This window comes from Temnothorax americanus, unplaced genomic scaffold, assembly GCF_048541705.1.
Source record: "Temnothorax americanus isolate GAGA-0224 unplaced genomic scaffold, ASM4854170v1 Scaffold71, whole genome shotgun sequence".
Lineage (NCBI taxonomy): Eukaryota > Metazoa > Arthropoda > Insecta > Hymenoptera > Formicidae > Temnothorax > Temnothorax americanus.
In genome coordinates, this window is record NW_027509794.1 from 337,825 (window position 1) to 364,975 (window position 27,151).

The following is a 27,151-nucleotide window of genomic DNA, read 5'->3' on the forward strand; positions in this document are numbered from 1 at the left end:
CTCGACAACCAGTACGCAATAAATGTTATATTCTTTGTTATCTGACTGAGTATGAAATTAACGTGTCACCCCGCCGAGTACCGCGCCGCCCTTCATTAACCCCGCCCGTGATTAGGTCAAGCTAGCCGATTCCACGCACCTCCACACTTCGTTTTGCGTCTCGTTTAGGTTTTCGCGATTTCGTGGACGCGAAGGTACGCGTCTGGCGCCCAACATTCGGAATATTTCGTGGAGTATCGGAGGTGCGAGGAAATCACTGGAGAGGCCAACCATCCCGCTCTCCTAAGTCCTTTTGATCCGGCTCACGTCCCGGAGCGGTCCGGGAGTGCAAAAAGTCGTGACAATATATATATATATATATGTGTGTGTGTGTGTGTGTGTGTGTGTGTGTGTGTGTGTGTGTGTGTGTGTGTGTGTGTGTGTGTGTGTGTGTGTGTGTGGGTGTGGGTGTGCGTGTGCGTGTGCGTGTGCGTGTGCGTGTGCGTGTGCGTGTGCGTGTGCGTGTGCGTGTGCGTGTGCGTGTGCGTGTGCGTGTGCGTGTGCGTGTGCGTGTGCGTGTGCGTGTGCGTGTGCGTGTGCGTGTGCGTGTGCGTGTGCGTGTGCGTGTGCGTGTGCGTGTGCGTGTGCGTGTGCGTGTGCGTGTGCGTGTGCGTGTGCGTGTGCGTGTGCGTGTGCGTGTGCGTGTGCGTGTGCGTGTGCGTGTGCGTGTGCGTGTGCGTGTGCGTGTGCGTGTGCGTGTGCGTGTGCGTGTGCGTGTGCGTGTGCGTGTGCGTGTGCGTGTGCGTGTGCGTGTGCGTGTGCGTGTGCGTGTGCGTGTGCGTGTGCGTGTGCGTGTGCGTGTGCGTGTGCGTGTGCGTGTGCGTGTGCGTGTGCGTGTGCGTGTGCGTGTGCGTGTGCGTGTGCGTGTGCGTGTGCGTGTGCGTGTGCGTGTGCGTGTGCGTGTGCGTGTGCGTGTGCGTGTGCGTGTGCGTGTGCGTGTGCGTGTGCGTGTGCGTTTGCGTGTGCGTGTGCGTGTGCGTGTGCGTGTGCGTGTGCGTGTGCGTGTGCGTGTGCGTGTGCGTGTGCGTGTGCGTGTGCGTGTGCGTGTGCGTGTGCGTGTGCGTGTGCGTGTGCGTGTGCGTGTGCGTGTGCGTGTGCGTGTGCGTGTGCGTGTGCGTGTGCGTGTGCGTGTGCGTGCGCGTGGGCGTGGGCGTGCGCGTGCGCGTGCGCGTGCGCGTGCGCGTGCGCGTGCGCGTGCGCGTGCGCGTGCGCGTGCGCGTGTGCGTGTGCGTGTGCGTGTGTGTGTGTGTGTGTGTGTGTGTGTGTGTGTGTGTATGGCCCGGACATATAGAAAAACTTAAGCAGTAAAACAAGCAGTAAGCAAATCAGCCAATCAAAGTCAAAAACTTAAGGCACGGCCCTAAGCGGTAACGAATCCATACCGTTGATGTCTTACTGCTTAAGTTTTACTGCTTAAGTTTTTCTATGTGCCAAGGCCCAAACTGTTGATTTCTTTACTGCTTGAGTTTTTCTATGTGCCCAAGCCTTTACCATTGCTTTTTCTTTTTCCGAATTTGCGTGTATTTACTCTTACGACATGTTTGCTTGATGTACGAGATAGATCAGAAATCGTGACCCTCCGAATATTTTCAGTTTGAATGTCGAAAATCGGAAACCCGGATGTTCTCGAGTTGTTTATAGCAAACGATCGCTGAAAGAAGTCAAGTTTGGACGGTCACATTGAGCGTTAAGCCCGGTCTACAATGAGTTGTATCGTAAGTCGTAAGTCATAAGTGAATTGACCAATCAACGTAGTTGGTATCATAAATATTGGCATTTATGACACCGACTTATGACAGGGATACGCGGTTGTGACCACGGTCGTGTTCAGTAGAACGACTGTTGAGTTGTCATTTTACCAACGCTCTACGTTGATTGGTCGATTCACTTATGACTTAGGACTTACGATACAACTCATTGTAGACCGGGAAGGCCCGTCTACAATGAGTAGTTAATCGTTAGTCAGATGTCGGAAGAGACTCGGAAAAAGTTATAAACGTATCGTAAGGCGATCGGAAGGTTGATAGCAGAGAACGAGACGTAAATGTCGTAGTCGTGGACGTAGGGTAAAGCAGAGAAAAACGTAGTCGTAAGGCTATTGTAGGCAATAGGTCTTACGACTACGTTTTTCTCTGCCTTATCCAACGTCACCCTACGTCCACGACTACGACACTTACGTCTCGTTCTTTGCCATCAGCAGAAGTCTGTAATCGGCGATCGTAAGCGATTGGCCAAATGCCATCTCTTATTATGGCCAGTCTACAATGAGTCGTTAGTCGTTAGTCAGATGTCGGAAAAGAGTCGGAAAAAGTCATAAACGTGTCATAAGGCGATCGGAAGTCTGTAATCGGCAATCATTGGCCAAATGCCATCTCTTACGATCACCGATTACAGGCCTCCGATTGCCTTACGATACGCTTATAACTATTTTTTCCGACATCTGACTAACGACTAACGACTCATTGTAGACTGGCCATTTACGATCACCAATTACAGATTTCCGATCGCCTTATGATATGCTTATGACTTTTTCTGAACTTTCTTCCGACGTCTGACTAACGACTAACGACTCATTGTAGACTGGCCATAAGAGTTCAAGCTGAATCAACTCATACAATGAGCTTACGATAGCTATTACGACGAGCGTTACAATCGCTTACGGTGAACATTACAATTATAAATGTAGTTGTAGTTTTAAACGCGCGACAAGGATACGCAAGCCGAATTTTATTCCTAATTACTAATGACATAAGAAAGGAAGCGACAAATCGGATTGCACTGACTGGTAATCGATATCAGTAATTAATTTCATTTTAACAAAGGCCGTAGCCTGATAAGAAGGATCAATGTGTCCCCACACGGATCATGCTTATTTTTTTTTCTTTTGATTGGTATCAGTGTCACTTACAATTTAATCAAATATTTGCCCTTAATATTGAACCGTTTTAGTGTAAAAAATAAAAATAAAAATTTCGAAAATAATTCATATCTTTTAATCGGCTTAACCGATTTTGATGAAATTTTAATATGTTGTAGATATCATTGAGATACATTTGTGGAAAATTCGGGAAAGGTTTCTGATAACAGAAACATTAATAAAAAAAATAAATAAATGTTCTTGCTTTTTTTTTAGTTTCGATATCTTTCTGGCACAATTACGAAAAAATTTTTGTAGAACCTTGGAGTAGTTTCCTATCAGACATAATTTTTTGGAAGCAATGGGTAGGTGGTACTTTTAAAAAATAAAGTATTTTTTTTATTTTTTAAAAATATAATATGCTTTTGGTACGATCGTCATATATTTTATGTAGAATTTTGGGCCTACCCATTTTATTGCTTCCAAAAAATTATGTCTGATAGGAAACTACTCCAAGGTTTTACAAAAATTTTTTCGTAATTGTGCCAGAAAGATATCGGGACTAAAAAAAAAGCAAGAACATTTATTTATTTATTTTATCAATGTTTCTGTTATCAGAAACCTTATACAAATTTTCCACAAATGTGTCTCAATGATATTTACAACATATTAAAATTTCATCAAAATCGGTTAAGCCGATCAAAAGATATGAATTATTTTCAAAATTTTTATTTTTATTTGTCACACCGAAACGATTCAATATTAAGGGCTAATATTTGACTAAATTGTAAGCGACACTGATAGCAATCAAAGCAAAAAAAATGAGCATGATCCGTGTGGTGGCACATTGATCTTTCTTATCCGGCTACGGCTACTTTGTGATCAACCGTTGTAACGATCAGTCGGATTTATGGAGTCGGTCGGCGTCTTCTGATACATCCCGGATATTTACGCCCGTAATACACGTACTTCGGAATCATCTATCCCTGAATCCTTCGCCACTACATATAGCGACGAGGGTGATATATGCGGAAATGCACGTGGTGCGAGTATTCCGGCTTGGAAGGGGGTGAGGCGTTTTCCCGGGCTAATTTGCGGCCATCGATTCGCAATCCTGTCCCCCGCGAAGAGTATACTTGTGTGTACAACTATATGTATACGTATATATTATTAGGTCAGATTGTATTCGCGTTAAGTCGGATCCGGACCAAGCCAGCAAGCGCGAACGAGCGCGAATGCCGCGAATGAGCGACATGCCTCGACGAGCGCAAATGGAATCGGAAGTACTCACCGAAGCAAGTTTGCGCTAGTTCACGCTTGTTTGCTCGCTTGGTCCGGATCTGCTCAGAATAAATTGCAGCGAGAGCTGCTTTCCATTTCCTTTCGACTTGCGATCTATTCCCAGAGCATAAGGTCGAATCGTTGATCTCCGGAGAAAGATCTTGACGTCTACTCGGGATCCCGAGGCCAGTTAAGGGAGAATCGGCATTACGTCTCGTTCGCCGTGTTCTTGGATAAGAACCTCCGCGTGATTTATCGTCACTTCCTTCTTGTTTCTTTACGATTGACCGAGCGTGAAAGGGGATCTGTGCGCGCTAGTTAAAGACTCTACAATCACCGCGATCTTGTCCGAACTTCGTTCCATGACGATCGTTGGCACTTCACGCTTCGGGTTGTCTATTGAAGAACTGATACTGCAACATGGGAAAGAAAGGGTCATCTTTTATGCTTTGCCGTTTTCTCGAGCGGTGTATGCGAGATGTTTCTCGCGACAATAGAGAGGAACCGCGCTAACAAATCGATCTTGGAAGAGCGCGAATATCTCGGTGGGAACTCTCTTAATACAGGAGATTCATTTAGAGAGAAAAATTTACAGGTTATAATTTAAAATCTCTTAATTTATATACCCTTTGTGATTGTAAAACCGAATCTTTCTCGAACTTGAGGAGATATCCTTACGTTCTGTCTCTCGTTACGTTCATGTTGAAAAAATAATTTTTACCCACTGATGTATTAGTAACTTCAGAAAGTGCGTTACTGCATAATTTTTATTGTTCATCGAACCCAAACCTTAGATGTTAGATTATCTATCAAATATAATTTAAATAAAAAAAAAGGCGCGATTAAAATCCATTCCAATCTGTGCAATGTTCTCAGCTCAGGAATAAAGCCCTGTTCGAAATTATCATTCTGTTTATAACCGTGATTCAATTACCATTCATCATCAGAACGTCAAAAGAGGACCGCTCTGATCAATATTTCGATATTGCGCCTTCGCGACGGTCTCTCCGAATTAATCGAGAGGGGGAGGGGTAAGGCAAATGGAAGGTGATGAGAGTGGAGAGAGGTCTGCTGAGAGGGAAGGGACAATTGAGGATGGAGTTGGAGGAGGGGAGAGATGTAGAGAGAAGGTGGAGCTGAGAAAGAACAGCAAGAGAGTAGTGGGCGGTGAAGAGAAAGAGATTGAACCGGGGGCGGATTAGAAAGAGTGAGAGGGGAGAGAGAGAGAGTCGAAGAGAGGAAGGGAGAGAGGGATGAGCAGAGAGGAGAGAAAGGGGGAGAGAAAGAGAGAGGGGGATAGAAAGAGAGAGGGGCGGATATGAAAGAGATGAGGGAGAGGAGAGGACTGGGAGAGAAGTGAGAGGGGAGACCTGGAGAGAGAGGAGACTGGGAGATTTGAGTGAGAGCGAGAGGCAGAGGAGATGAGGAGAGAGAGGGGCGGGATGAGAGAGAGAGAGGGGGGAGAGAGAGAGAGAGGAGAGCAGAGAGACGAGAGAGAGAGAGAGAAGAGAGATGAGGGAGGCGAGAGAGAGGGAGAGAGAGAGAGAGAGAGAGAGAGCGAGGAGAAGAAGGATGACCTATTTAGTAGCCTTCTAAGCTATTTTTAATACTACTATTTATACATATAACAGAAACTACCTCTTTAGCCACCCGTTTGAACATTTTTAGTTCTTCGCATCTTTTAATTTCGGCTGGCAGTGCGTTATACATTTTTACTTCTTCATAGAAAATACTTTTTTGCGCATTTCTCGTCCTACGAAACACTATTGCTATATCGCCGGTTTGTCTGGTTGCCTATCAGTGTTCTTTCCCACTAATTCTAGACGGTCTTTTAATTGTTCCGGTAACATGTGTTCACCGCTTTAAAGATAAATGTACACACATTATAATATAGCCTCTGTCTTATGGACATAAACTGCAGCGCTTGCAGCATATGCTCCACTTTGGTATATCTATTGCATTGCAGTATGGCTCTCATAGCTCGATTTTGCGCTTTTTGCAGCCTGGTTAGCTCCGTTTCACTCATGTCAATTAGTAACGTTGCACAATACTCAAAATGAGGAGCTATGATTGTCTTATATATCGTGCATCTGGTATAAGCCGATATATAACTACCTATTCTATTAAGAAAACTCGTTTTTTTTCCTATTTTCTTTAGCATATAATCACAGTGATCTCTAAATCTAAGCCTATCGTCAATCATTATACCTAGGTATTTCATCATTTCGACACGCTCTATCTCAGTTCCATCTAAGCATGTCAACATAATATTACCTCTTAGCTCTTTTCTTACACTTCTAATTATTATATATTTCGTTTTCCCTGCATTCATTTTTAACTTATTTATATTCATCCACTTTTCTCTCTCTCTCTCTCTCTCTCTCTCTCTCTCTCTCTCTCTCTCTCTCTCTCTCTCTCTCTCTCTCTACTATAACAAACATCGAATTCATTTTCCTTTCTAGTTCTGCGCTACTTTCTCCCTCTACATATATTAAAGTATCATCGGCAAACATTTTTATCTTACACTCTTCTGGACAGACTTTGATTATATCATTTATGTAAAGTATAAATAACAAAGGTCCCAATACAGATCCCTGTGGAACTCCATATTCCGTTGCCATTAATTTTGACCATTTATTATTAAATCTCACCTTCTGAGTTCTATTCGTTAGATATGAATTAAACCATTCAAGAACCTTACCTCTGATTCCATATTGATATAATTTTCCTAGTAATCTTTCCCTATCTACTGTTTCAAACGCTCGCTTCAGATCCATGAAAATTACCCCCACCATTCTCCCTTCACTAACTATCAGTTTCCATTCGTCTATAACAGTTTGTATCGCTGTTTCACATGAATAGTGTTTTCTAAAGCCCGATTGATGTTCAGTTATAATACTATTATTTTCTAAATATAATTCAATTTGCTCTTTTACTACTAATTCTAGCACTTTCTCAAATATAGGTAACACATTAATAGGCCTAAATTCACTCGCCTTCTTGGCTTTATCTACTTTTGGAATCGGTATTATTGTAGACGTTTTCCAACTTTCTGGACAGCAACCATCTCTCAGAGAGTTATTTATTATATCAACAAATTCCTCTTTTATTACGCAAAACGTTGCTTTTAATATATCGCTAGATATTCCCTCTTCCGTACCTTTCTTTTGTGGCAGTCCCTTAACAATTTTCTCTAGCTGTTCTATCGTGATATTCTCAAAATTTTCCATAGTTTCCATATTTTCTATAGCATAAATAATTCTTTTACCTGCGCCTGTAGGCTTATCCTCGATTATAGATTTTATTATACTATTAATACTCTGTATATAATATAAGTTAAAGTTATCCGCTATATTGCACCTTGTTGTACTATAATCTATGTTATCTAATATTTCAAAATCTATATCTTCTATTTCTTTTGCATATACTGGCTCGCCTCTAATAATTTCTTTTAAAGTTTTTTACATAGTCGTAGGATTTTCTTTATTAAAATCTATCATATTTTCATAATATTCTTTCTTTTTCATCCTAATTAATTTTACTACTGCATTTCTATTAACTTTAAATTGCAACCAGCTTTGTTCTGTATTGGCATACATTGCTTGCCTAAATGCCTCATCCCTCCTATCCGCAGCTTCTCTTATTTCATCTGAGAACCATTTTTTCCTTTCCCACACTTTCGGAATTCTAGATTTTCTCTTCGGTGCCATTATATCTAACGCGTCTACTATACTATTGACAAATTTTTCTGCTCTCTCACTCACACCCATACATACACACTGCCAACCCTGACTTTCCTGTAATTTATTTTTTACTAACATAACAAATTCTTCTTCATCAAACTCTTTGTAATTCCTAGCGCTAAATTCTCTATATTTACTTTCACTTTTATTCACACTCAACTCAACTTCCAGCCACGCATGGTCCGTAATTTTAGGTTCATGAATTACTTGCACTGTTTTATTATTATTAGCAAAGATTAGATCTATAATTGTTTGACTGTCTTTCGTGATTCTCGTCGGTTCATTTACATACTGCTTCATACCCAGACTTAACATTGTCGTTTGCAGTTTCTTCGCATAAAACGAGTCCGTCCTAAGATCTATATTAAAATCTCCTATTACCATGCATTCTCCCTTTATTATTAACTTCTCTACTATATCCTCGAAAAATCTTATAAAATCCTCGTGCGATGCGCTAGGTGAGTGATATATTACCACTATCACTCCTTTATATAATTTATCTTTTACTTCTACCGCGACACACCAACAATTCGATTCTAATTTTCTTACTAACACTGTCTCGTAAACAATATCATTCCTTACATATAGAACAACGCCTCCTGTATTTCTATTCTCAGCATTACATCTAGTTATATTATAACCAGAAACGTTCACTTCACTGTCTTCAATATCCTCGGTCAATCTGGTCTCCGAAAATGCTAAGAACGCTGGATATATTTTCTTCATAATCCGATGTTGAATCTCATCCTTATGCGCTGTCTCAAGCTCTGCGCATTTGTATACAGTAAAATTTCTTCTTTCTTCTGTCGTTGCTATTCCTCTTCCCAGCCTGCTCTCCTCTTCTCTTCCTGTAACGCCCTTATAAAGGTCGGACATTCCCGGCTAATAGCTTCATGGTCGTCATTTATCTTCAAATTGTATGTTCGATTTTTGAACATACAGTTCACACACTTTTTCTCCGTCGCTGTACAAACACGCGAGTTATGATTCCCCGCGCATTTGTAGCATGTTTCTTCTCTCTTACAATTTTTCGCGATATGAAAATATCCCCAGCACTTGAAACATCTTTTGACACTGATGTGATCAAATGCAGGACACCTTTTCCATCCTACATTTAGTTTTGCTTTCTGCAATATCATCTCATGTGTTTCTTCATCTACTTCCACTATTATTGATCCTTCTTCATTTCCTCTTCTTTGATCATTCTTTACTTTGACCATTCTCTTCACAATTCGCATATTTACTGTATCTATTTTATTTTGCTTCTTTATCGTACTTATAAGTTTATTATCATCTAAGTTAATCTCTTCTATATTTATATTAATAACTTTCACCTTTGGTTTTGACTTAGATGACTCCGTTACTTTATAATTCTCTCCCAGTTTAGCCTGAACTGTCTCTTTCAGCTTTTTTACCTCCTCTCCAGTTTCACATCCCATGATTACTACTCCTTTGCTTCCTTTTTTTATTTAATAAGAATTATTCGCCAGTGATGAAATAATTCGGTATAGTTAAACGGCCTGACTGGCAAGTTTTATTAGTATATCACAACGACGTTTCGACCACTAATTTGGGTCCTTTTCAAGTTATTTTAACAATGATGGATCATTGTGCGTCAATTATATAAAATTCGTGGCGGGTCGGAAAAATACGACGGTCTCATGTGAAGGCCGAAAAAACTTATTAGTTTTTCGGCCTTCACATGAGACCGTCGTATTTTTCCGACCCGCCACGAATTTTATATAATTGACGCACAATGATCCATCATTGTTAAAATAACTTGAAAAGGACCCAAATTAGTGGTCGAAACGTCGTTGTGATATACTAATAAAACTTGCCAGTCAGGCCGTTTAACTATACCGAATTATTCCTTTTTTTAATTTCGTTATTCCCATTGCCATATTCTTTATATCTACCTTTTCCTTAATCACTTTTTTTGTGTCTTCACTCTCCTGTTGCACTTTCGGCTTAACAATTATAAGACTTTCTTTCTTCTTTTCTTTAACCGCTTCACTGTAGCTTCTTTGCGTTCCTGCCTTCGATCCATACTCTATTCCCTGTATTATTTTCTTCAAGTTTTCCAGCTCTTGTTTAACATTACTTAATTCTTCATAAACTACCTCCTTAATCATTATTTTAATTTCATTTTTACGCAGCGTTTCATCTTTTATTTCTTTGACAGTTCTTATAATCCAGTCTACTTTTATATCCATGCAGAGAGAGAGAGAGAGAGAGAGAGAGAGAGAGAGAGAGAGAGAGAGAGAGAGAGAGAGAGAGGGAGAGAGAGCGCAGTAGGCGCAAACCGATCTAAGGCTTAGTGAATATCCTTACACTGTAACGGAGGGTCAGTGGGAATGCTGTCCCGGTAGCTGGAGTGATGGAGAGAGTGTTGGTGGTGGTGATGGTCCATTCAGGTTCAGGCAGATGGGGGGTAGTTGTCTTACCATGCTGGAGCCAACCTGCTGCAGTAGTCCGAGTCCCTGCTGCGACGACGTCGAGGACACGGACGGCCGTCTCGAGCCGCGAATACTGTTCAGGCTCGAACTGAGCAGATAGGGCACGCTGCTACTCGTGATCGGCATTCCGCCCCCCTGCGAACAGATCCAATTTTATTCGGATTGGTTGGGTTCCACCGGGTAATCGCTATTCTGCCAAAATTTACGTGCGAGAGACAGAGAACAGACGTATGGGGGAAACTAATTTCTCGTCTATTAAGATTTCACGCGTAAATCACAATTCTGCGATTTCACTCGCGCTTTGTTAATACTCCGCACGGCCGATCAATTAACGACTCCGATTTACTTCTGTTTTACCCGTATGATCAATAGAAGGGATTCGCTTTTATAGATGGCAGGTAGTTTTCCGATTGTTCCGAAGAATGTCAGTAGGTCATGCTAGTTTGAACTTTGATGCGACCCGCGAGCATTACTTGATATTGTGCATAGAATATTTAATTCCCGTTGAATATTTAATTCTCGAAACGGAGACGTTACAAATTTCCGATGAGACTCGTTTGAAGAGTATGGCACTTCCGCGTTTCACGATTGCGAATGTCGCGAGCAGCCGTTCATCAATGATTCTGTATCATATTGATGCCATTTCTTTTTTTATGAATTTTAATGCGCGTCGCACGTCGCGTGTGTTGTTTCCGTGATATGCATATATATATACTCCTTTTCTAGTGTACTTTCGAGGAAAAAATCGGCATCAAAATCGGTGACCCACCCCCGCAAACTTTGGTCGAAAAGTAATGGATCTGCCTATATATATATATATATATATATATATATATATTATGCATATTCTCCGCGCCTACTATAATTTGGATGTCACGGAAACAACACGCGACGTGCGACGCGCATTAAGATACCACGAAAAAAGAAATGGCATCAATAATATGATACAGAATCATTGATGAACGGCTGCTCGCGACATTCGCAATCGTGAAACGCGAAAGTGCCATACTCTTCAAACGAGTCTCATCGGAAATTTGTAACGTCTCCGTTTCGAGAATTAAATATTCAACGGGAATTAAATATTCTATGCACAATATCAAGTAATGCTCGCGGGGCGCATCGAAGTTCAAACTAGCATGACTTACTGACATTCTTCGGAACAATCGGAAAACTACCTGCCATCTATAAAAGCGAATCCCTTATTCTATTGATCATACGGGTAAAACAGAAATAAATCGGAGTCGTTAATTGATCGGCCGTGCGGAGTATTAACAAAGCGCGAGTAAAATCGCAGATTCGTGAGATATATATATATATATATTGTTACGCCCGCTCGCCCGTGCCGAGACGTTCGTTCTCGTGGGCTGAAATTGGCTTCGCTCCGCAGAAGTTTCAAGCCGAAGCGCGTCCCTTGACAACGGGGACGCATAGAATTATTGATTTAATTACCGCCCGTCGGATTGATCTGGTGACTCGAATTGTTCGGTCCGGTTTCCCAGAACTTTCTTGTATTCCGTTCTGAGTTTAAATAAACCCGAGTTCCTTTTTGTATAACGAGAGTGGTTATTTCTGCGATCCCGGAAGTACGCGGACGCGTTCGTGAGTGCGCGCGACACGAATAGCGAACGAAGCGTAACACTTTTTGGGGGCTCGTCCGGGATCGCGCGTGTGAGTGTGTGTGCCATGACGACGCTAGTTGCGACGAGAAAGAGACGCCTGGTGGACTCTTCGGAGCCTGCGACGGAGTCGGCAGCTTCAGAGACGGCAGCTCTCCAAGCCGTGCTACAGGAGATGCGGCAAATGCGCGAGGAGCAGGCGCAACGTGATGAGGAACTCGCCGCAATGCTTCGCCGGCACGATGAGGAGCTCCAATTTTTACGGGGAGACCGGTTGCCTTCTCAGGAAACACAGCTAAGTCCTTCCAATATTAGAGCGAATTGCGGTCCGGAAGTAGAAGCCGTTGGTGTGGCAAACGGCGCGCGCAGTGAAATCGGATATAAACTTAAACCTGACACGTTTGACGGTGTGGTTCCGTTGCGAGAGTTTTTCTCGCAATTTAATTTAATCGCACGCGCGAATCAATGGGACGATGCGATCAAAACCGTAGCTTTAGCGTCGTGCTTAAGGGGAAAAGCGCGTTCTGTCCTAGAATCGGTAGAAAATTTAGAGAATTTGGGTTACGAAGAACTAAAGTCCAAATTAGAACTACGTTTCGGTGAGGGGCAACTTTCGCAAAATTATTATACTCAGTTTACGAACAGAAGGCAAAGATTCGGGGAAGATTTAGCTACTTTCGGTCACGAATTGGAAAGGCTCTCTCGATTAGCTTATCCTGAGTGTCCCTACGCGGTTCGAGACAAGATCGCGTGCGCTCAATTTGTTTCTTCCCTTTCGGACGGATTTGTTAGAAGGACTCTTCAGCTAGAAGGGATTACCTCGCTGAAGTTGGCCATAGAGAGGGCAAAGGCCGTCAAAATTATACAGGGAGGAAATTTTGAAAGAAGGAGGGATTTTGAGAAGCGATTTGAGAAGGGGAAGGATAGGGGCGTGAAGAGTAATGAAAAGGGGGACGGAGATGAAAAAGTCGAAGAAAGAGGAAAGAAAGGTTATGGTTATGAGCGGAGGGATTGGAATAAAACAAAAGAGTGTTGGAATTGTGGAAAGGAGGGACATTTCCGGTTTGAGTGTCCTGAGAACAAGGGAAACTCGGTTTAGTTGCTCTCGGCGGGGGAAGAACAACTGAAGTGGGCATTACCCCGAGTGTTAATTGTTCTAATTGTTCCCAAACTTTTTCTGTTAATCGAATAAAGTCAAGTTCAAATTATTTTAGTTATAAGGGGATATTGGATGGTAACGAATTCAAGTTTCTTCCGAAAGAGCTCCATTCTTGAAAGAACTCTATACTAATAATTCCTCAAATTTAAATAAGGCTCAGAAAGAAATTTTTACGGATTTCTTAGAGGAGTATCAGGATGTATTTTCCGAGGAGATTGTTGCTGGTAATTGTGGAGTCGTCGAACATGTCATCAATTTAGAAGATTCTTCTCCCATTAAGCAGGTTCCTCGTTGAATTCCCTTACGAATGCGAGGGGAAGTAGAAAAGATTATTGAGGAAATGAGAAAGCAAGGGGTCATAGAAGAGTCGCAAAGTCCGTGGGTTTCTCCTGCTGTTTTGGTAAGAAAAAAAGATGGAACGTTGAGATTTTGCGTCGATTATAGAATGGTAAATGCAATAACTAAAAAAGATTCGTTTCCCTTGCCTAGAATAGATGACATTTTCGATCAGCTTTCGGGAAACTTTTGGTATTGCACTCTGGATCTTAAAAGCGGTTATTGGCAGGTAAAGATTCGTCCTCAGGATAGGGAAAAGACTGCCTTTTCTATTGGACGTGGATTATGGCAATTCACTGTAATGCCTTTTGGGCTGTGTAACGCTCCTGCTACCTTTGAGCGTTTAATGGAAAAAGTATTGCGAGGATTATTATATAAAATTTGTTTGGTTTATTTGGACAATGTAATAATTTTCGGTAAAAATTTTAATGAAATGCTAGAGAATTTAAAGAACGTGCTCTCACGGTTACGTTCTGTTAATCTTAAAGTAAACCCTAAAAAGTGTATTCTCTTTGCAAAGGAAGTAAAATATTTGGGACATATAGTCTCTTCAGGAGGTGTTACTACAGATCCGGAAAAGATCTCTGCTGTGAAGGATTGGCCGATTCCACATAACAAGAAGCAGCTTCGAAGTTTTCTAGGGTTTTGCTCATATTATCGGAAATTTGTAAAAGGATTTTCTTCTTTAGCCAAACCTTTATATGCTCTAACAGAAAATCAAGTTAAATTTTCTTGGGACGAGAAGTGTCAAAGTGCATTTTTAGAGTTGAAACGAGTGTTATCTTCTTCTCCAATGTTATCCTTTCCGAGTGGGGAGGGAGAATTTATTTTGGACACTGACGCTTCGAATATTGGAATTGGCGCAGTCCTTTCACAAAAGCAAGAGGGAGTAGAAAAAGTCATTGCTTATTTCAGTCGTGTACTTAGTAAGTCTGAGAGGAATTATTGCGTTACTCGTCGAAAACTCTTGGCGATAGTCGATTCTATTAAATTTTTCCGGCATTATCTTCTAGGGCGGAAGTTTTTGATTCGTACGGATCATGTTTCTCTTAGGTGGTTGATGTCCTTTAAAGACTTAGAAGGGCAATTGGCGCGTTGGCTGGAAAGACTCCAGCAATATGAGTTCGAGATTATTCATCGCAAAGGTTTAATTCACAAGAATGCCGATGGGCTTTCTAGACGACAATGTGAATCATTTGGTTGCGAATATTGTGTCAAAGTGGAGAGAAGGCAGATTGAAGAATCAAGAAAATCAGTCGCTCGTATTATTCTCATAGGAGAAACTCTTCAAGATTGGCGCAAGGAGCAATTAGAGGACGTTAGCATTGCTTTTATTTACCGCGGGAAGGAAACGGGAATACGTCCGTCTCGTTTTGAAATACCCGCTGGAAATGTCTCTGCCCGAATATATTGGTCTTATTGGGATGCTTTGAGTTTAAAGGATGGGGTTCTTTATAAGAGATGGGTAGCACCGAATCTTAAGTCAAGTATTTTTCAGCTTATTGTTCCTCGAAACCGTGTTAACCAGATTCTAGAAGAAGCGCATGATTCTTTTTCTGGAGGACACTTTGGAGTCAATAAAACTCTTGAAAAAATCCGAAAGCGGTTTTATTGGGCTACCTATAAACAAGATGTGGAGAAATGGTGCAAAACTTGCAAAGTTTGTGTGTCAAAAAAAGGTCCTTTGGGGAAGGGAAAGTCTCCATTACAAATTTATAATGTTGGGGCCCCATTCGAAAGATTACAAATGGACATACTTGGCCCTCTTCCTATTACTACTTCCGGAAATAGATATCTCCTCGTCATTGTTGACTGTTTCACCAAATGGGTAGAAGTTTTTCCTCTCAGGAATATTAGGGCAAGTACAGTGGCAGAAGTCTTCGTTAATCAAGTCATTTTTAGACACGGGGTCCCTTTAGAAGTCCATACGGATCAGGGGAAGAATTTTGAGTCCAAACTTTTCGCGGAATTGATGAATCTCCTTGGAATTCGGAAAACGAAAACAACTGCTCTACATCCGCAATCGGATGGACAAGTCGAGCGGCAACATCAGACTATTATTAGTTATTTGGCGAAGTATATTTCTGAAAATCAGAAAGATTGGGATCGCTGGGTCCCTATGTTTTTATTGGCTTACAGATCTTCTAAACACGAGATTACTGGAGTAACTCCCGCCGAGCTGTGTTTTGCCCGAGATCTTAGGTTGCCGTTAGATCTGCTTTTAGGAAGTCCTCCGAGGGGAGGATCTCAGTCAGTTGAAGGTTTTATTGGGAATTTGAAAGAGAAGTTGGACAAGATCCATTCCAACGTTGGGGAACGTATGGATATAAAGTCTTCACGAGCAAAGTCTTGGTATGATCGAAAGGCCAGGCAAACTCTTTTTCAAGAAGGGGAGAAAGTTTGGTTTTATAATCCTCGTAGGATGAAAAGTAGAGCCCCTAAATTGCAGAGCAATTGGGAAGGACCTTTCTTAATAGTGAAAAAGTTGAATGATGTGGTCTATTGTATTCAAAGATCTGTGAGACATAAGAAGAAAATTGTGCATGCGGATAGGTTGGCTTCTTTTTCCGAAAGACATTAGAGTTTGATAGGGATATTATGGACTAGGTTGGGTGTAATGATTTGCGGGGAAGGTTAATTACGGTAGAAATTAAGATTGTTGTGTCGCATTGTTTACTGCGCGTGTTATTTTGTTCTTAGATATTTACGGAAGCCGAAGCAGTCGTAACTCCTCACCGAGTTGGACATCTTGGGAGCTAGCTTGTTGCCGAACCTAATACCGGCGAAGGATAAGACTGCCTCTCTCACGGTTGTTTGATCCGTGGTTTTTCCGTGAGACATAGGGCAAATGCCGAGGCAAGGACTTGGGGAGTCTTTCGAGACGTTGGGTCCACGGTAAGCTTCCCCCCCCTTGTCCGAAGATTTAGAAGAGGAGCAGCGACATCTCCGACGACTTCGGGAGCTGAGAGGAAGAGGCCTGTGTTGGGAGGCGAGATCTCCTGCGAGGGAATTGATGAGGGGTCGCCCTGGAGTCGGCAGGTGGGAGAAAGTATTTTTTTCCGGAAAATGTCGATTGGGGACTCGCTCCATGAGGAAGAGGACATGATCCTGGACTCGAGAAGAGGACGGTGCCCGGTAACCTGTGGCAGCAGCCCAGGGTAGGGCAGGAAGCCATGAAGAGGACATGATCCTGGACTTCCAGAGTACGGTTGGGACCGAGAAGAGGACGGTGCCCGGTAACCTGTGGCAGCAGCCCAGGGTAGGGCAGGGGGCCGTCCCGGTACCCTGGAATCGTACAGAAAAGTTCGCCCAGTCAGGAAACTGCCCCTCTGGATTGTCGGGACGACAATCTGAAGAGGGGGGGCAGTGTTACGCCCGCTCGCCCGTGCCGAGACGTTCGTTTTCGTGGGCTGAAATTGGCTTCGCTCCGCAGAAGTTTCAAGCCGAAGCGCGTCCCTTGACAACGGGGACGCATAGAATTATTGATTTAATTACCGCCCGTCGGATTGATCTGGTGACTCGAATCGTTTGGTCCGGTTTCCCAGAACTTTCTTGTATTCCGTTCTGAGTTTAAATAAACCCGAGTTTCTTTTTGTATAACGAAAGTGGTTATTTCTGCGATCCCGGAAGTACGCGGACGCGTTCGTGAGTGCGCGCGACACGAATAGCGAACGGAGCGTAACAATATATATACCGTAGGCGGGGATAAATTAATATTGGACCCGCGTCGTTCTTGGGGACCGGTGCTGGAGTGTCGACGGATCGGCAGGCCGCCGCCGCCGCCGGTACCGGGCGTCCCGCCCGGCGAACTCGCGCAGGACGGCGCTATCCGTATCTTTGGTGTCATCAGGGTATTGTCCGATAGTCGTCTACTGGTGAACGTGTTGGCAACTCGCAGGAAATTACTGTCGTTGGCCGACGGTGAGTTGAACCATCCGCCGAACATTGCTAAACACCGACAAACGTGTTACGGTTCAATTAAATCGGTTTCGTACGAACGAAACATTGCGTTCTTTATCGAGGATCGCATAAATATTATATTTCGTATAAGAGAAAAGGGAAGTCATCCTCCACTTACCAGCCATCGAACTCTTCCGCACCATATTTTCCGCGGATGCCGTCGATAAGGATCCTGCATGCAGGAAAACATCGTTGTAGTATCCGTAAACTCGGATCACTTAATTCCCGGAAGGACCGTTTCCATAAATATTGAATAAACTTAATTAAACCGTTTTTTTCCTGTCTTCTTCCAGTCGTGTCGCTCGATGGGTTTCATTTAATATTTATGAGGAACCGTCAATCAGAGTGCTATTTGACTAGAGGAAAAGTGTTGTAACCCTTTTAATTGTTATGGGTGTGTTAAAAAGGGAACATTAGAACCTATTGCAAGACTTCCGTTTCCGGTTGGTTAGGTGTGAGTTGGCGATTTTTGCGAGCGAAAAGCGAAGTGCGAGTGTGAGAGATAGAGCGAGTGAGAGAGCGTGGCGAGTGAGAGAGCGTGGCGAGTGAGAGGTGAGCTCGGTGAGGGAAAGGGAAGGTGTGGGAGTGGTGGCAGCGCGGAGGATAAAGGAAGATAGTCCGTGGAGGCGGAGGAGAATTGGGAAGGTTGAGGTTAGAGAGACGAGCGTAGAAGGGGAAGGATAGAGAGCGCGAGAGTGAAAGGCTAGGGAATTCTGGGGATTTCGGGATAACGCGGGGAAGTAGTACGGCCGTAGAGTAGAGGATAGATGGCGCATTTTGCGGATAGGTTTAAGAAAGAGAGACGCGGAAGTACGGGGAATCTAGATGAGCTTTCCAAGAGGAAAGAGAGTATAGACGAGCTGTGTAAGAGGAAGAGGAATAAAATAGAGAAGGAAGATGGCGCGGGGGGGGGGAAGAGGACGAAGACTTCTCGAAGAGAAGCAACAAGACGGTGAGAACGCCACCAGGGGGGGCAGGGGGGGAGGATATGGATGTGAAGGGGTTGTTGAGAGGAATAAGGGAGGAGATGAGGGAGGGGTTAAGAGGAGTGAGAGAGGAGATAAGAGAGGTGGCGAAGGGGCAAAAGGAGGCAATGATGGAAGAAGTAAAGAAGATAAAAAGCGAACTGAAAGAGAGAGAGGAGATATGGAGAAGGGAGAGAGGAGAGCTTCAGAAAAGAATAGAGGACATGGAACGAAAGCTGGAGGGGATGCAGATGGAGGTAAAGGGAGGAGGTCTTGGGGGAGGAAGAGGTAGAGAGGAAAGCGGAGGAGGGTCGACGGAGGAGGGGAGGGGAGAGGCTGATTGGAAGGAGAGGGTGGAAAGGCTGGAAAGGAGGTACGAAGTAAAGGAGAGGGGAGAAAGGAGAAGAAACATTCTGATAAAAGGAGTGAAGGAAGATGCGGGAGGAATAAAGGGGGGAGTGGCGGAGGTGATGAAAAAGTTAGGCGTGGAGGTGAAGATAGAGGAGGTTAGAAAAACAGAGGCGGGGAGAAAAGAGAAGGGGGGTATGGCAGTGGTGAAAGTGGGAAGTGAAGAAGAGAAGGTAAAAATAATGAGAAATAAGTGGAAACTGAGAAGCGAAAATACGTGGATAGACGAAGACTTGACATGGGAGGAAAGAAGGATAAAATGGAAGATAAACCAAGTGGCATGGAAGGCAAGAGGAGAGGGTAAAAAGGTACGGATAGGGATGGGAAGGGTATGGATAGAGGGGGAATGGTGGGTGTGGGATGAGGTTAGAGGTGTGCTTAGGAATGGCAGAGAGAGGTGCTGGGAGGAAGGGCAAGGGAAAGAAAAAGAAAGTGAAAGAGAGGAAGAGCAAAGGCAGGGGGAGTAGAGGAGGGAGAGGGAACGGGTAGGGGGGAAGAAAGAGGAGCAGAAATTGAGAAGGATAAGAGAGAGGAACTGGGTGGAAGAGTGGGAGAGGAAGAGGGAGAGGAGGGAGAGAGGAGAGGGAGAGGGGAGGGAAGTAGTATTTATAAGGTGGCCTTTTGGAATGTGGCGGGGCTAACAAATAAAGATAAAGAGTTTTGGAAAAGGCTGGAGGATTGGGACGTAATGGTGTTATGCGAAACGTGGGTGGACGGTAAGGGGTGGGAAAGGATAAAAGAAAAAATGCCAAGAGGCTACGTATGGGAAGTGCAGAGAGCAGGGAGGAAGAGCCGGAAGGGAAGGGCGATAGGAGGAATGATAGTAGGGGTGAGGGCAGGGATCAAGATGGAAAGAGAGAAGACGAAAAAAGATAAGGAAAGGATAGTATCGATAAAAGTGAAACTTGGAAAAGAGTGGTGGAGGGTAGTGGGAGTATATATAAATAAGGATATGGACCGGAAGTTGGAAGACCTGAAAGAATGGGTGGAGGAGATTGAGAGGGGAGTGAGAGTGCTGATAGGAGGGGATTTTAACGCAAGGACCGGAAAGGAAGGAGGGTTCGTGGAAGAGGGAGAAGAAGAGATGGGGGAAGGAGAGAGGAGATCGAAGGATGGCAAAGTAAATGGGGAGGAAAAAAAGCTGTGTAGATTCCTGGGGGAACGTGGGTGGGCGATTTTTAACGGAGGAATAAGAGGTGATGAGGAAAGAGAATGGACGTATACAGGGAGAAGAGGGGAGTCGGTGATTGACTACGTGTTAGGGGACAGGAGGACAAGGGAAAGGGTAGAACGGGTGGTGGTAGAAGAGAAGGTCGATTCAGACCATCAGCCAGTGACGGCGTGGGTGGAAGGGTGGGAGGAAGGTATGGATAAGGGGAAGGGGAGAAGGAGCGGAAGTGGGAGAGGGGACTGGTCAGAAGAGGGCAGGGAAAAATTTAGAGAGTTAATGGGGGACAGGCAAGCTCGGGGAGGGGGAGTGGAGAAGGAGTGGCAGGGGTTGAAGGGGAGGATAAGGGAGGTATTAAGAGAAGTGAATGGGAGGGGCAAAAAAAGCGGAGGAAGGGGCTGGTGGGATGAGGAATGTAGGGAGGGAAAAAAGAGAGTTGGCAACATGTTAAGGAAATGGAGAAGGGAAGGAGGAGAGGGGGACAGTTACAGGGAGGAAAAACAGCGATACAAGAAGCTATGTGAAAGGAAGAAAAAAAGAGAGGTGGAGAAATGGGAGGCGGAAGAAAAGGAGGTCAGGACGGAGGGGCAGGTATGGAAGGTGGTAAACAGGAAGAGAAAGAGGAGAAGGAGGGTGAATGAGGGAATTAGTATGCAAGAATGGGAAGGGTACTTTAAAGAGCTGTTGGGAGGAGTGAATGGGAGGGTGGTGATGGGAACAAGAAGAGGGGAGAGGAGGGAGAAGGAGGAGGAAGAGGAAGAGGAGATAAGGAGAGAAGAGGTGTGGGAGATAGTGAGGAAGCTTAGAGAGAGAAAAGCAATGGGAAGTGATGGAATTCCAAATGAGGTTTGGAAGTTTAGAGGGGAGGTAGTGAAAGAATGGCTATGGGAAGTGTGCAATAGAGTGTAGAAAGGGGAGGAGTGGCCGGAAGATTGGCGGGAGGGAATTATAGTGCCTATAGGAAAAAAAGGGGAGGGGGAAAAAGTGGGGGACTACAGAGGGGTGACGTTAGCACAAACGGCATACAAAGTGTATGCTGCCGTGCTGGCGGAAAGGTTGAGGAAGGAGGTTGAAGAGAAGGGCTTGCTGCCACCGAGTCAGACAGGGTTTAGAAGAGGGGTTGGGACCACGGACAACATTTACGTACTGAATTACCTGATAAACAGGCAAGTAAATGGAAAGAAAGGGAAGATGGTGGTGATGTTCGTGGACTTAAAAGCAGCTTTTGACTCGGTGGACAGGAGGATTCTAGTGGGAGCCATGAGAAAAAGGGTAGTAAGGAAGGGCTTGGTGGAGAGGTGTAAAGAACTGCTGGGGGAGACGATATGCAGAGTAAGGGTGGGAGAGGAGATGGGAGAGAGATTTTGGACAGGAAGGGGAGTCAGACAAGGGTGTCCGTTAAGTCCGATTCTGTTCACCTTGCTGCTGGCGGACATTGACGATGAACTGAAAAGAGGGGGCTGGGGTGGAATAAAGCTGGGAGGGAGAAAGATATATACACTGGCTTATGCAGATGATATAGCGATGTTGGCGGAGAATGAGGAAGATATGAAAGGAATGATAGGAAAACTGGAGGGGTATTTGGACAGAAAGGGATTGGTATTGAACAGTAAAAAAACGAAAGTAATGAGATGCAGAAAAGGGGGAGGAAGATGGAAAAAGGTGAGTTGGAGGTGGAAGGGTAGGATAATAGAGGAGGTGAGAAAATTCTGCTACTTGGGATATGTAGTAAAATGTAATGGGAGGCAGGATGAACATGTAAAAGAGAGGACAAGGAGAGGGGCGGCGTTGCTGGGACAAATATGGGGGATCGGAAAGAGGAGGTTTGGGGGGGATTGGGGTAGGAGAATATGGTTGTTTGATAAGTTGGTATGGACGGTGATAAGTTACGGAGTGGAAATATGGGGGTGGAGGGAAAGAGGGGAAATAGAGAGATTACAGGAAAGATATTTAAGGTGGGTGTTGGGAGTGGAAAGATGTATACCGGGATATATGATTAGGGAGGAGTTACAAAGGGAGAAACTAAGAGGAAGGGCGGTTATGAGAGCATGGGGGTATGAGAAAAAATTGGAGGAGGGAAAGGGAGGGGAGCTGGGAAGGGAGTGCTGGGAGGAGGTAAAGAGGAGGGCGAAAAGAGGGGTGAGCAGAAGGGGATGGGAGGAGGAGAGAAAAGAAGCGGCGGAGAGCAGGGGTTGGAGGATAGAGGAGGTGGAGGAGCTGAGGGAGGAGGGGATGTGGAGGGAGAGGACGTGCTTGAGAGAGAAAAGAGAATGCAAAGAGAAGAGAGGTGGAAGGAGATAGGGGAGGCAAAATTTAACAAGTGGTATGGCATGATAAAAGGGGAGGAGATACCGGAATACTTAAAAAAGAACTGGGGAGAAAATAGGTGGCAGAGGGTGGCTAGATACAGGCTGGGGGGTGGTATGAGGAAGGTGAAACATTGGATGGCAGAGGAGAGAAGAGTGTGCAGGGTGTGTGGAGGGGGGAGGAGACGTGGGAACATGTGTGGAAAGATTGTGCAGATTGGGGGGGAGGGAGATCATGGCAGGAAGCGGTGGGAGAGGTATTGGAGGAGGAAGGGGAGGGAGAGAAATGGCTGAGGAAATTAGAGAGAGTAAGGGAGGGAGGAGATGACGGAGGGGAGTGGGAGGTAGGGGAGGGGAGAAGTGAATGAGAGAAAGAGGATGAGTGAGGAGTTTGTAAACGGAAACGGAAGTCCACAGAGATAGGGAATTTGCGAGCGTGTGTGTGTGTGTGTGTAAAGATAGGCAGGGCGATTAGTATGTAAAGTTAAATGTAAGATACGCTAAGGTAGGTTAAAAGAATGTATGTAAAGGGTTGGGAACGTCCCTACAAAACGCCTTGCAACCCTGAGGGGAGTCAATAAATATATCTATCTAGAACCTATTGCAAATTAATTCGAGACCGTGACAAAACTTGAGAAAATTCAACTGAATGACGCAAAGAATGTTAAATTGTTTGGAAAATGATGACATTGGAAAAGATTCCAGGATCTGTTTGATATTTCTATCAGTGCTCGCACCGATGCTATTCTTTCTGGCCATATCCTCGGCAGAAGAAGTCTTGCGTTGCTCGATGCGCAAATTCGGGATGTTAAAGGCCGGCACGTGTACGTTGTCAGTGCTGTACTGATGTCGCAAAGGTCGAGACTTGTCGGGGCTCGGTAAAGAAAGATTATCGAGCGTCAGCTTGTTCCTTTGATTTCTGCAATTTGAAAAATGGGACAGAGCTCGCACGCGATGAGCGTTATGAAAATTTTCAAGGTGCGTTACATGTCTGACGATACTTGCATCACGAGATTAATTAATGAGCAGCCGCAATATTCGTTAATTATAGAGTACACTACTTAAAATTGCGTTAAGTCGCGCAAATAGGATCTTCGTTCGGCCAGAACAATGATAACAAGGATTATCAATAACAAGAATTAATTGTAATATAAAAGATTAGTTATACTTTTTCGTTGGAAGACTTTTGAATATATTCGAGCGAATAGCCATTACTTGACAGTTAGAAAACTCTTTAATGATTTTACGCGTCATTAAGCGCGCGCAAATACTCGTTTACAGTGATCGGCAAAAATTCTGTTTTTAGTAATGATATCGGCGATTATTTTTAATTAATCAAAAATAAAAAATTTAAATGTTTTTAATTTTAATTAACAAAAAATTGGTAATTAATAAAATACTAAGCTCTAAATTTAAAATAATTATTAATTAATTGAAAATGTAATACTTTGTTTAAAAAATTAATAAATAATCAGAAATATATTGCTCATAATTTAAAAATTGGCAATTATATAAAATAAATTGTCAGTTTTTAAAAAAATTACATTAAAAAAAAAAATATTTTTAATTTTTTAAAAAATTAGTAATTTTTAAAACGTAAATTATTTGAACAATTAGTAGATAATTATTAGAAAATATATTACTAATTTTTAAGAAAATTAGCATTTATTAATTTGTAAAGTATTTGTTTTTAAAAGTACATTAGTTGCAGTAGAAATGAAACGATGACGTTAACTATACTAAATAATTTTTTCCTACTGAAAATTCGTGTCTTTTGGGAAAATTTGCAATTACTAGATGAACTATAATTTGACGATGGTCTCTTGCTCTCTCTTAAGGCCATCGCGCACAAAATTGCATAGGCTGCATAAGCATAGCATAAGACCGCTGGACCGGCTGGACCAATCTTATGTAAATTAATATGGCGACTTTATACTGGATGCTCATTGGTTTAGCGGTCTTATGCTACGCTGTACCTGCTTCCTACACTCATATCCGTCAAGAATAAATTACTGGCTTGTCAAAAATTAAAGTTACAATTTTGTAAAAAGTTAGTGTTTGGATTATTGAAAAGTTTGCAGTTGCGCTTTAAGCCAATTTTTGATGTTGAAAATGAAGGACGGATCAGCGCTGTAGCAGCAGCTTCACATCCTAAATTTAAATTGAACTGGCTCAATTGTTTAAGTCGCTCAGTGCAAGCAAATGTTATAGTAGCAATAAAAGAAGCACTTGCTTCTGTGTCGAGTAGAGTTGAAGATAAGAAAAAGGATGATAGTGTAGCTGAGGATGATTTTTTTGACTTTACATGTGATCATGATACACCTGATGTAGTCGAAACTTTTGGGGCCTCTGATGTAGAAGCAATTATTCAGAAATTTAGTACTGAAAGTAGGAATGATCTCGAATTACTTAATTTATATACTATTGTTAAGAAAGTTTTTCTCAAATTTAATACACCTTTACCATCTTCTGCACCAGTAGAAAGACTTTTTAGTTACGCTACAATGTTTAATTTACCTAAGTTTAATAAATTAACTGATGAGAATTTTGAATTAAGAGTAATTATAAAGTGTAATTCGAGTGTCGCTAAAAAAAAATAGTATTATTTACTTAGAAAACACGTGATTCTCTTAAATAATTTGGGCTTAAATTATTTAAGGCTCCTGGGTACTCGTCGCGGCCATGTTGGAATGTGAGAAGAAATAAGAAATGACACGTTGAAAATTCTTGCGTAGTATTTCCAAATAAAAAGATATTTGCTTAAAATAACACTACAGATCACTTCAGCACACTTTAACAATACGCCGAGTTGAGGTTAAGTCTACCCCTTTTCCTTGATAGTAATAAACAGCCGTAAAACGAATGTGATACGATGCAGGTTTGTGCGCAGGCCTAGATTTCGTATTATATTCATTTTACGGCTGTTTATTAATTGTCAAGGGAAAGGGGTAGACTTAACTTCAACTCGGCGTATTTTTAAAGTGTGCTGAAGTGATCTGTAGTGTTATTTTAAGCAAATATCTTTTTATTTGGAAATACTACGTAAGAATTCTCAACGTGTCAATTCTCAACATTTCTCGCTTATTCTCCATTGGAGAGAGTTCTTATTTCTACCGCGACGGTACGTCGTCACCGTCAACGCGGAGTTCTCGGCTCAGGGACCAGGAGCCTTAAAGAGCATTACATCAATGAGAGATGATAAATAATCTTGATTGAAAACTTGAAGAATAAATACGCTGTATCTGCTGATACGTTTATACAATATTAATATGTAAGTAATAATTAATAAATTATTCTTGTAAGTCAAATATGTACACATTTATTACCGTGTTGACTGATTTAATAATAACTGTGTGATAACAAATATAATTTTTTAATCATTGACTTTGCTTTATTTAGTACTTCTGAATATAAAATTGAAACTTTGAATACATTCATATGGTATTTACAAAAAGTGTATGTATGTTATATGCACACTCAAAGGGAAGGAAAATTTAAGAACAACAGCTTATACTTATTAATATAATCTTATAAATATCGACTAGGTTAATTAATAGATATATTTTCTCACAAATCTTCACAATTATTTTTTTAGTTGTTCAAAGATTGTTGGCATTCTTAAAACAATTTTTCGCTTTATCATTAATGTGTAAAATAAGTGTAATCAAGAACTTTATGATGTTCCCTTTGTCTTGCCTAGTATCTCTGATTGTAATATTGTCAGTTACCTCATGTTCATGCTTGTTTTTGCCAAGACACCATGTTTCAGAGTCAAGGATAAAAAATTATTTTTATTTAATTGTTAATTTTCTGAAAAATTAGAAAATATTTTTATTTAATTACTAATTTTTTGAAAAATTAAAAAATATTTTTTTTTCATTATTTTTTAGAAAATTAAAAATTATTTTTATTTAATTATTTATTTTTAAAAAATTAGTTATAATTCTCGATTTATTATTAAATTTTTTAAGAATTAAAAAATAATGTTACACATTAATAATTTTTGTAAAAATAATTTTTTTTTGAAATTATTTACAAAAATTGTTAGGAAAATAAAAATAAGTTGAAAAATATTTTTAATTTTTTTGCCACTTAATATTGTATTTTGGCTTATTAATGATTGCTTTGACATTAAAAAATAAATAATGAAAATTTTTTTTTTGCCGATCACTGATTACTCCGTCCAATCTTAGTGCTAATTGCACTTGCCTCTCAATATTGTTTAGCATATCCTGCAGCACCTCGAGGAGTAGTATGAATTGCTCGAGATTCAGCTTCGGGTTCACGGTTTGCGGTAATAGAGAAGGCATTGCATGCGTTGCCATCCAATTAACCGATAATCCATATTTCTTGTCGGTCAGCATCAGTCTGTAAATATCTAAAATACGCGAATGGGCAAGAATAATTAGGCGCGAGTCTGGCAGCGGCCGTTTCTTTCTTCTTATAGAATACATATCTGTCCCTATGGGGCAATCCTCTTTCTTCTTTTTTTTTTCACTTTTCTTATATTTTTTATTTTTTTATCTTGAGGCTAGAATATTATCTCGCGCTTCATTACGTATTAAAACGACAAAGATATATTGTCCCTAACCGATTTCTATCCTTTTACTGACAGGCAATAAGAATATTCGACTAAAAAGTTCTTTAAATTTATCGAAATACATTTGTCTCTAGACCGAGACATGCAATGTCTCAATTCTAGTGACTAGAGTTAATTGCTTGTTTCTACAGATAGAAATATTAGTACAAAATTGCATTTTGAAACGTCTAAACGCTTTATTTTACAGAGAACACATGCTTTTTTATTTAAATTATAGCAAACACTTAATCGTTTTTTTCCAGCTGGGTAAAGCAAGC

General features: G+C 42.1%; 2 protein-coding genes across 7 annotated transcripts in view; both read right to left on the reverse strand.

Annotated features, from left to right (window-relative positions):
* Nucleotides 1-3,654: 3,654 nt before the first annotated feature.
* Nucleotides 3,655-27,151, reverse strand: part of LOC143906470 (SCY1-like protein 2) — a 62,979-nt gene continuing 39,482 nt past the window's right edge. The window contains exons 12-17 of one of the 6 annotated variants that reach the window (XM_077422587.1): nt 26,504-26,672; nt 23,032-23,213; nt 17,566-17,619; nt 17,182-17,435; nt 10,252-10,511; nt 3,655-4,590 (exon numbers count right to left, since the gene is read on the reverse strand). In XM_077422587.1, coding sequence (XP_077278713.1) covers nt 10,266-10,511; nt 17,182-17,435; nt 17,566-17,619; nt 23,032-23,213; nt 26,504-26,672 — 905 coding nt within the window. In that variant the 3' untranslated portion in view covers nt 3,655-4,590; nt 10,252-10,265. Of the gene's footprint in view, nt 4,591-10,141; nt 10,512-17,181; nt 17,436-17,565; nt 17,620-23,031; nt 23,214-26,503; nt 26,673-27,151 lie in introns of those variants that run through there. The other 5 variants (XR_013259534.1, XM_077422585.1, XM_077422588.1 and 2 more) reach the window with 5 other exon arrangements.
* LOC143906489 (uncharacterized) lies at nt 8,730-10,142 on the reverse strand. Its single transcript, XM_077422630.1, has 2 exons — nt 9,776-10,142; nt 8,730-9,379 (listed from the first exon to the last, which is right to left on the reverse strand). The coding sequence occupies exons 1-2, from the start codon at nt 10,131-10,133 to the stop codon at nt 8,733-8,735; spliced, it is 1,005 nt and encodes a 334-aa protein (XP_077278756.1). The 5' UTR covers nt 10,134-10,142; the 3' UTR covers nt 8,730-8,732.

Bases quoted from the DNA above. Each gene is read 5' to 3' on its own strand.
- LOC143906489 (XM_077422630.1), bottom strand. From the start codon at position 10,133: ATGGATATAAAAGTAGACTGGATTATAAGAACTGTCAAAGAAATAAAA. The intron at 9,380-9,775 runs GTTAAACGGCCT...AAATAAAAAAAG, and splicing joins AAAAGGAATAATTCGGTATA to GAAGCAAAGGAGTAGTAATC.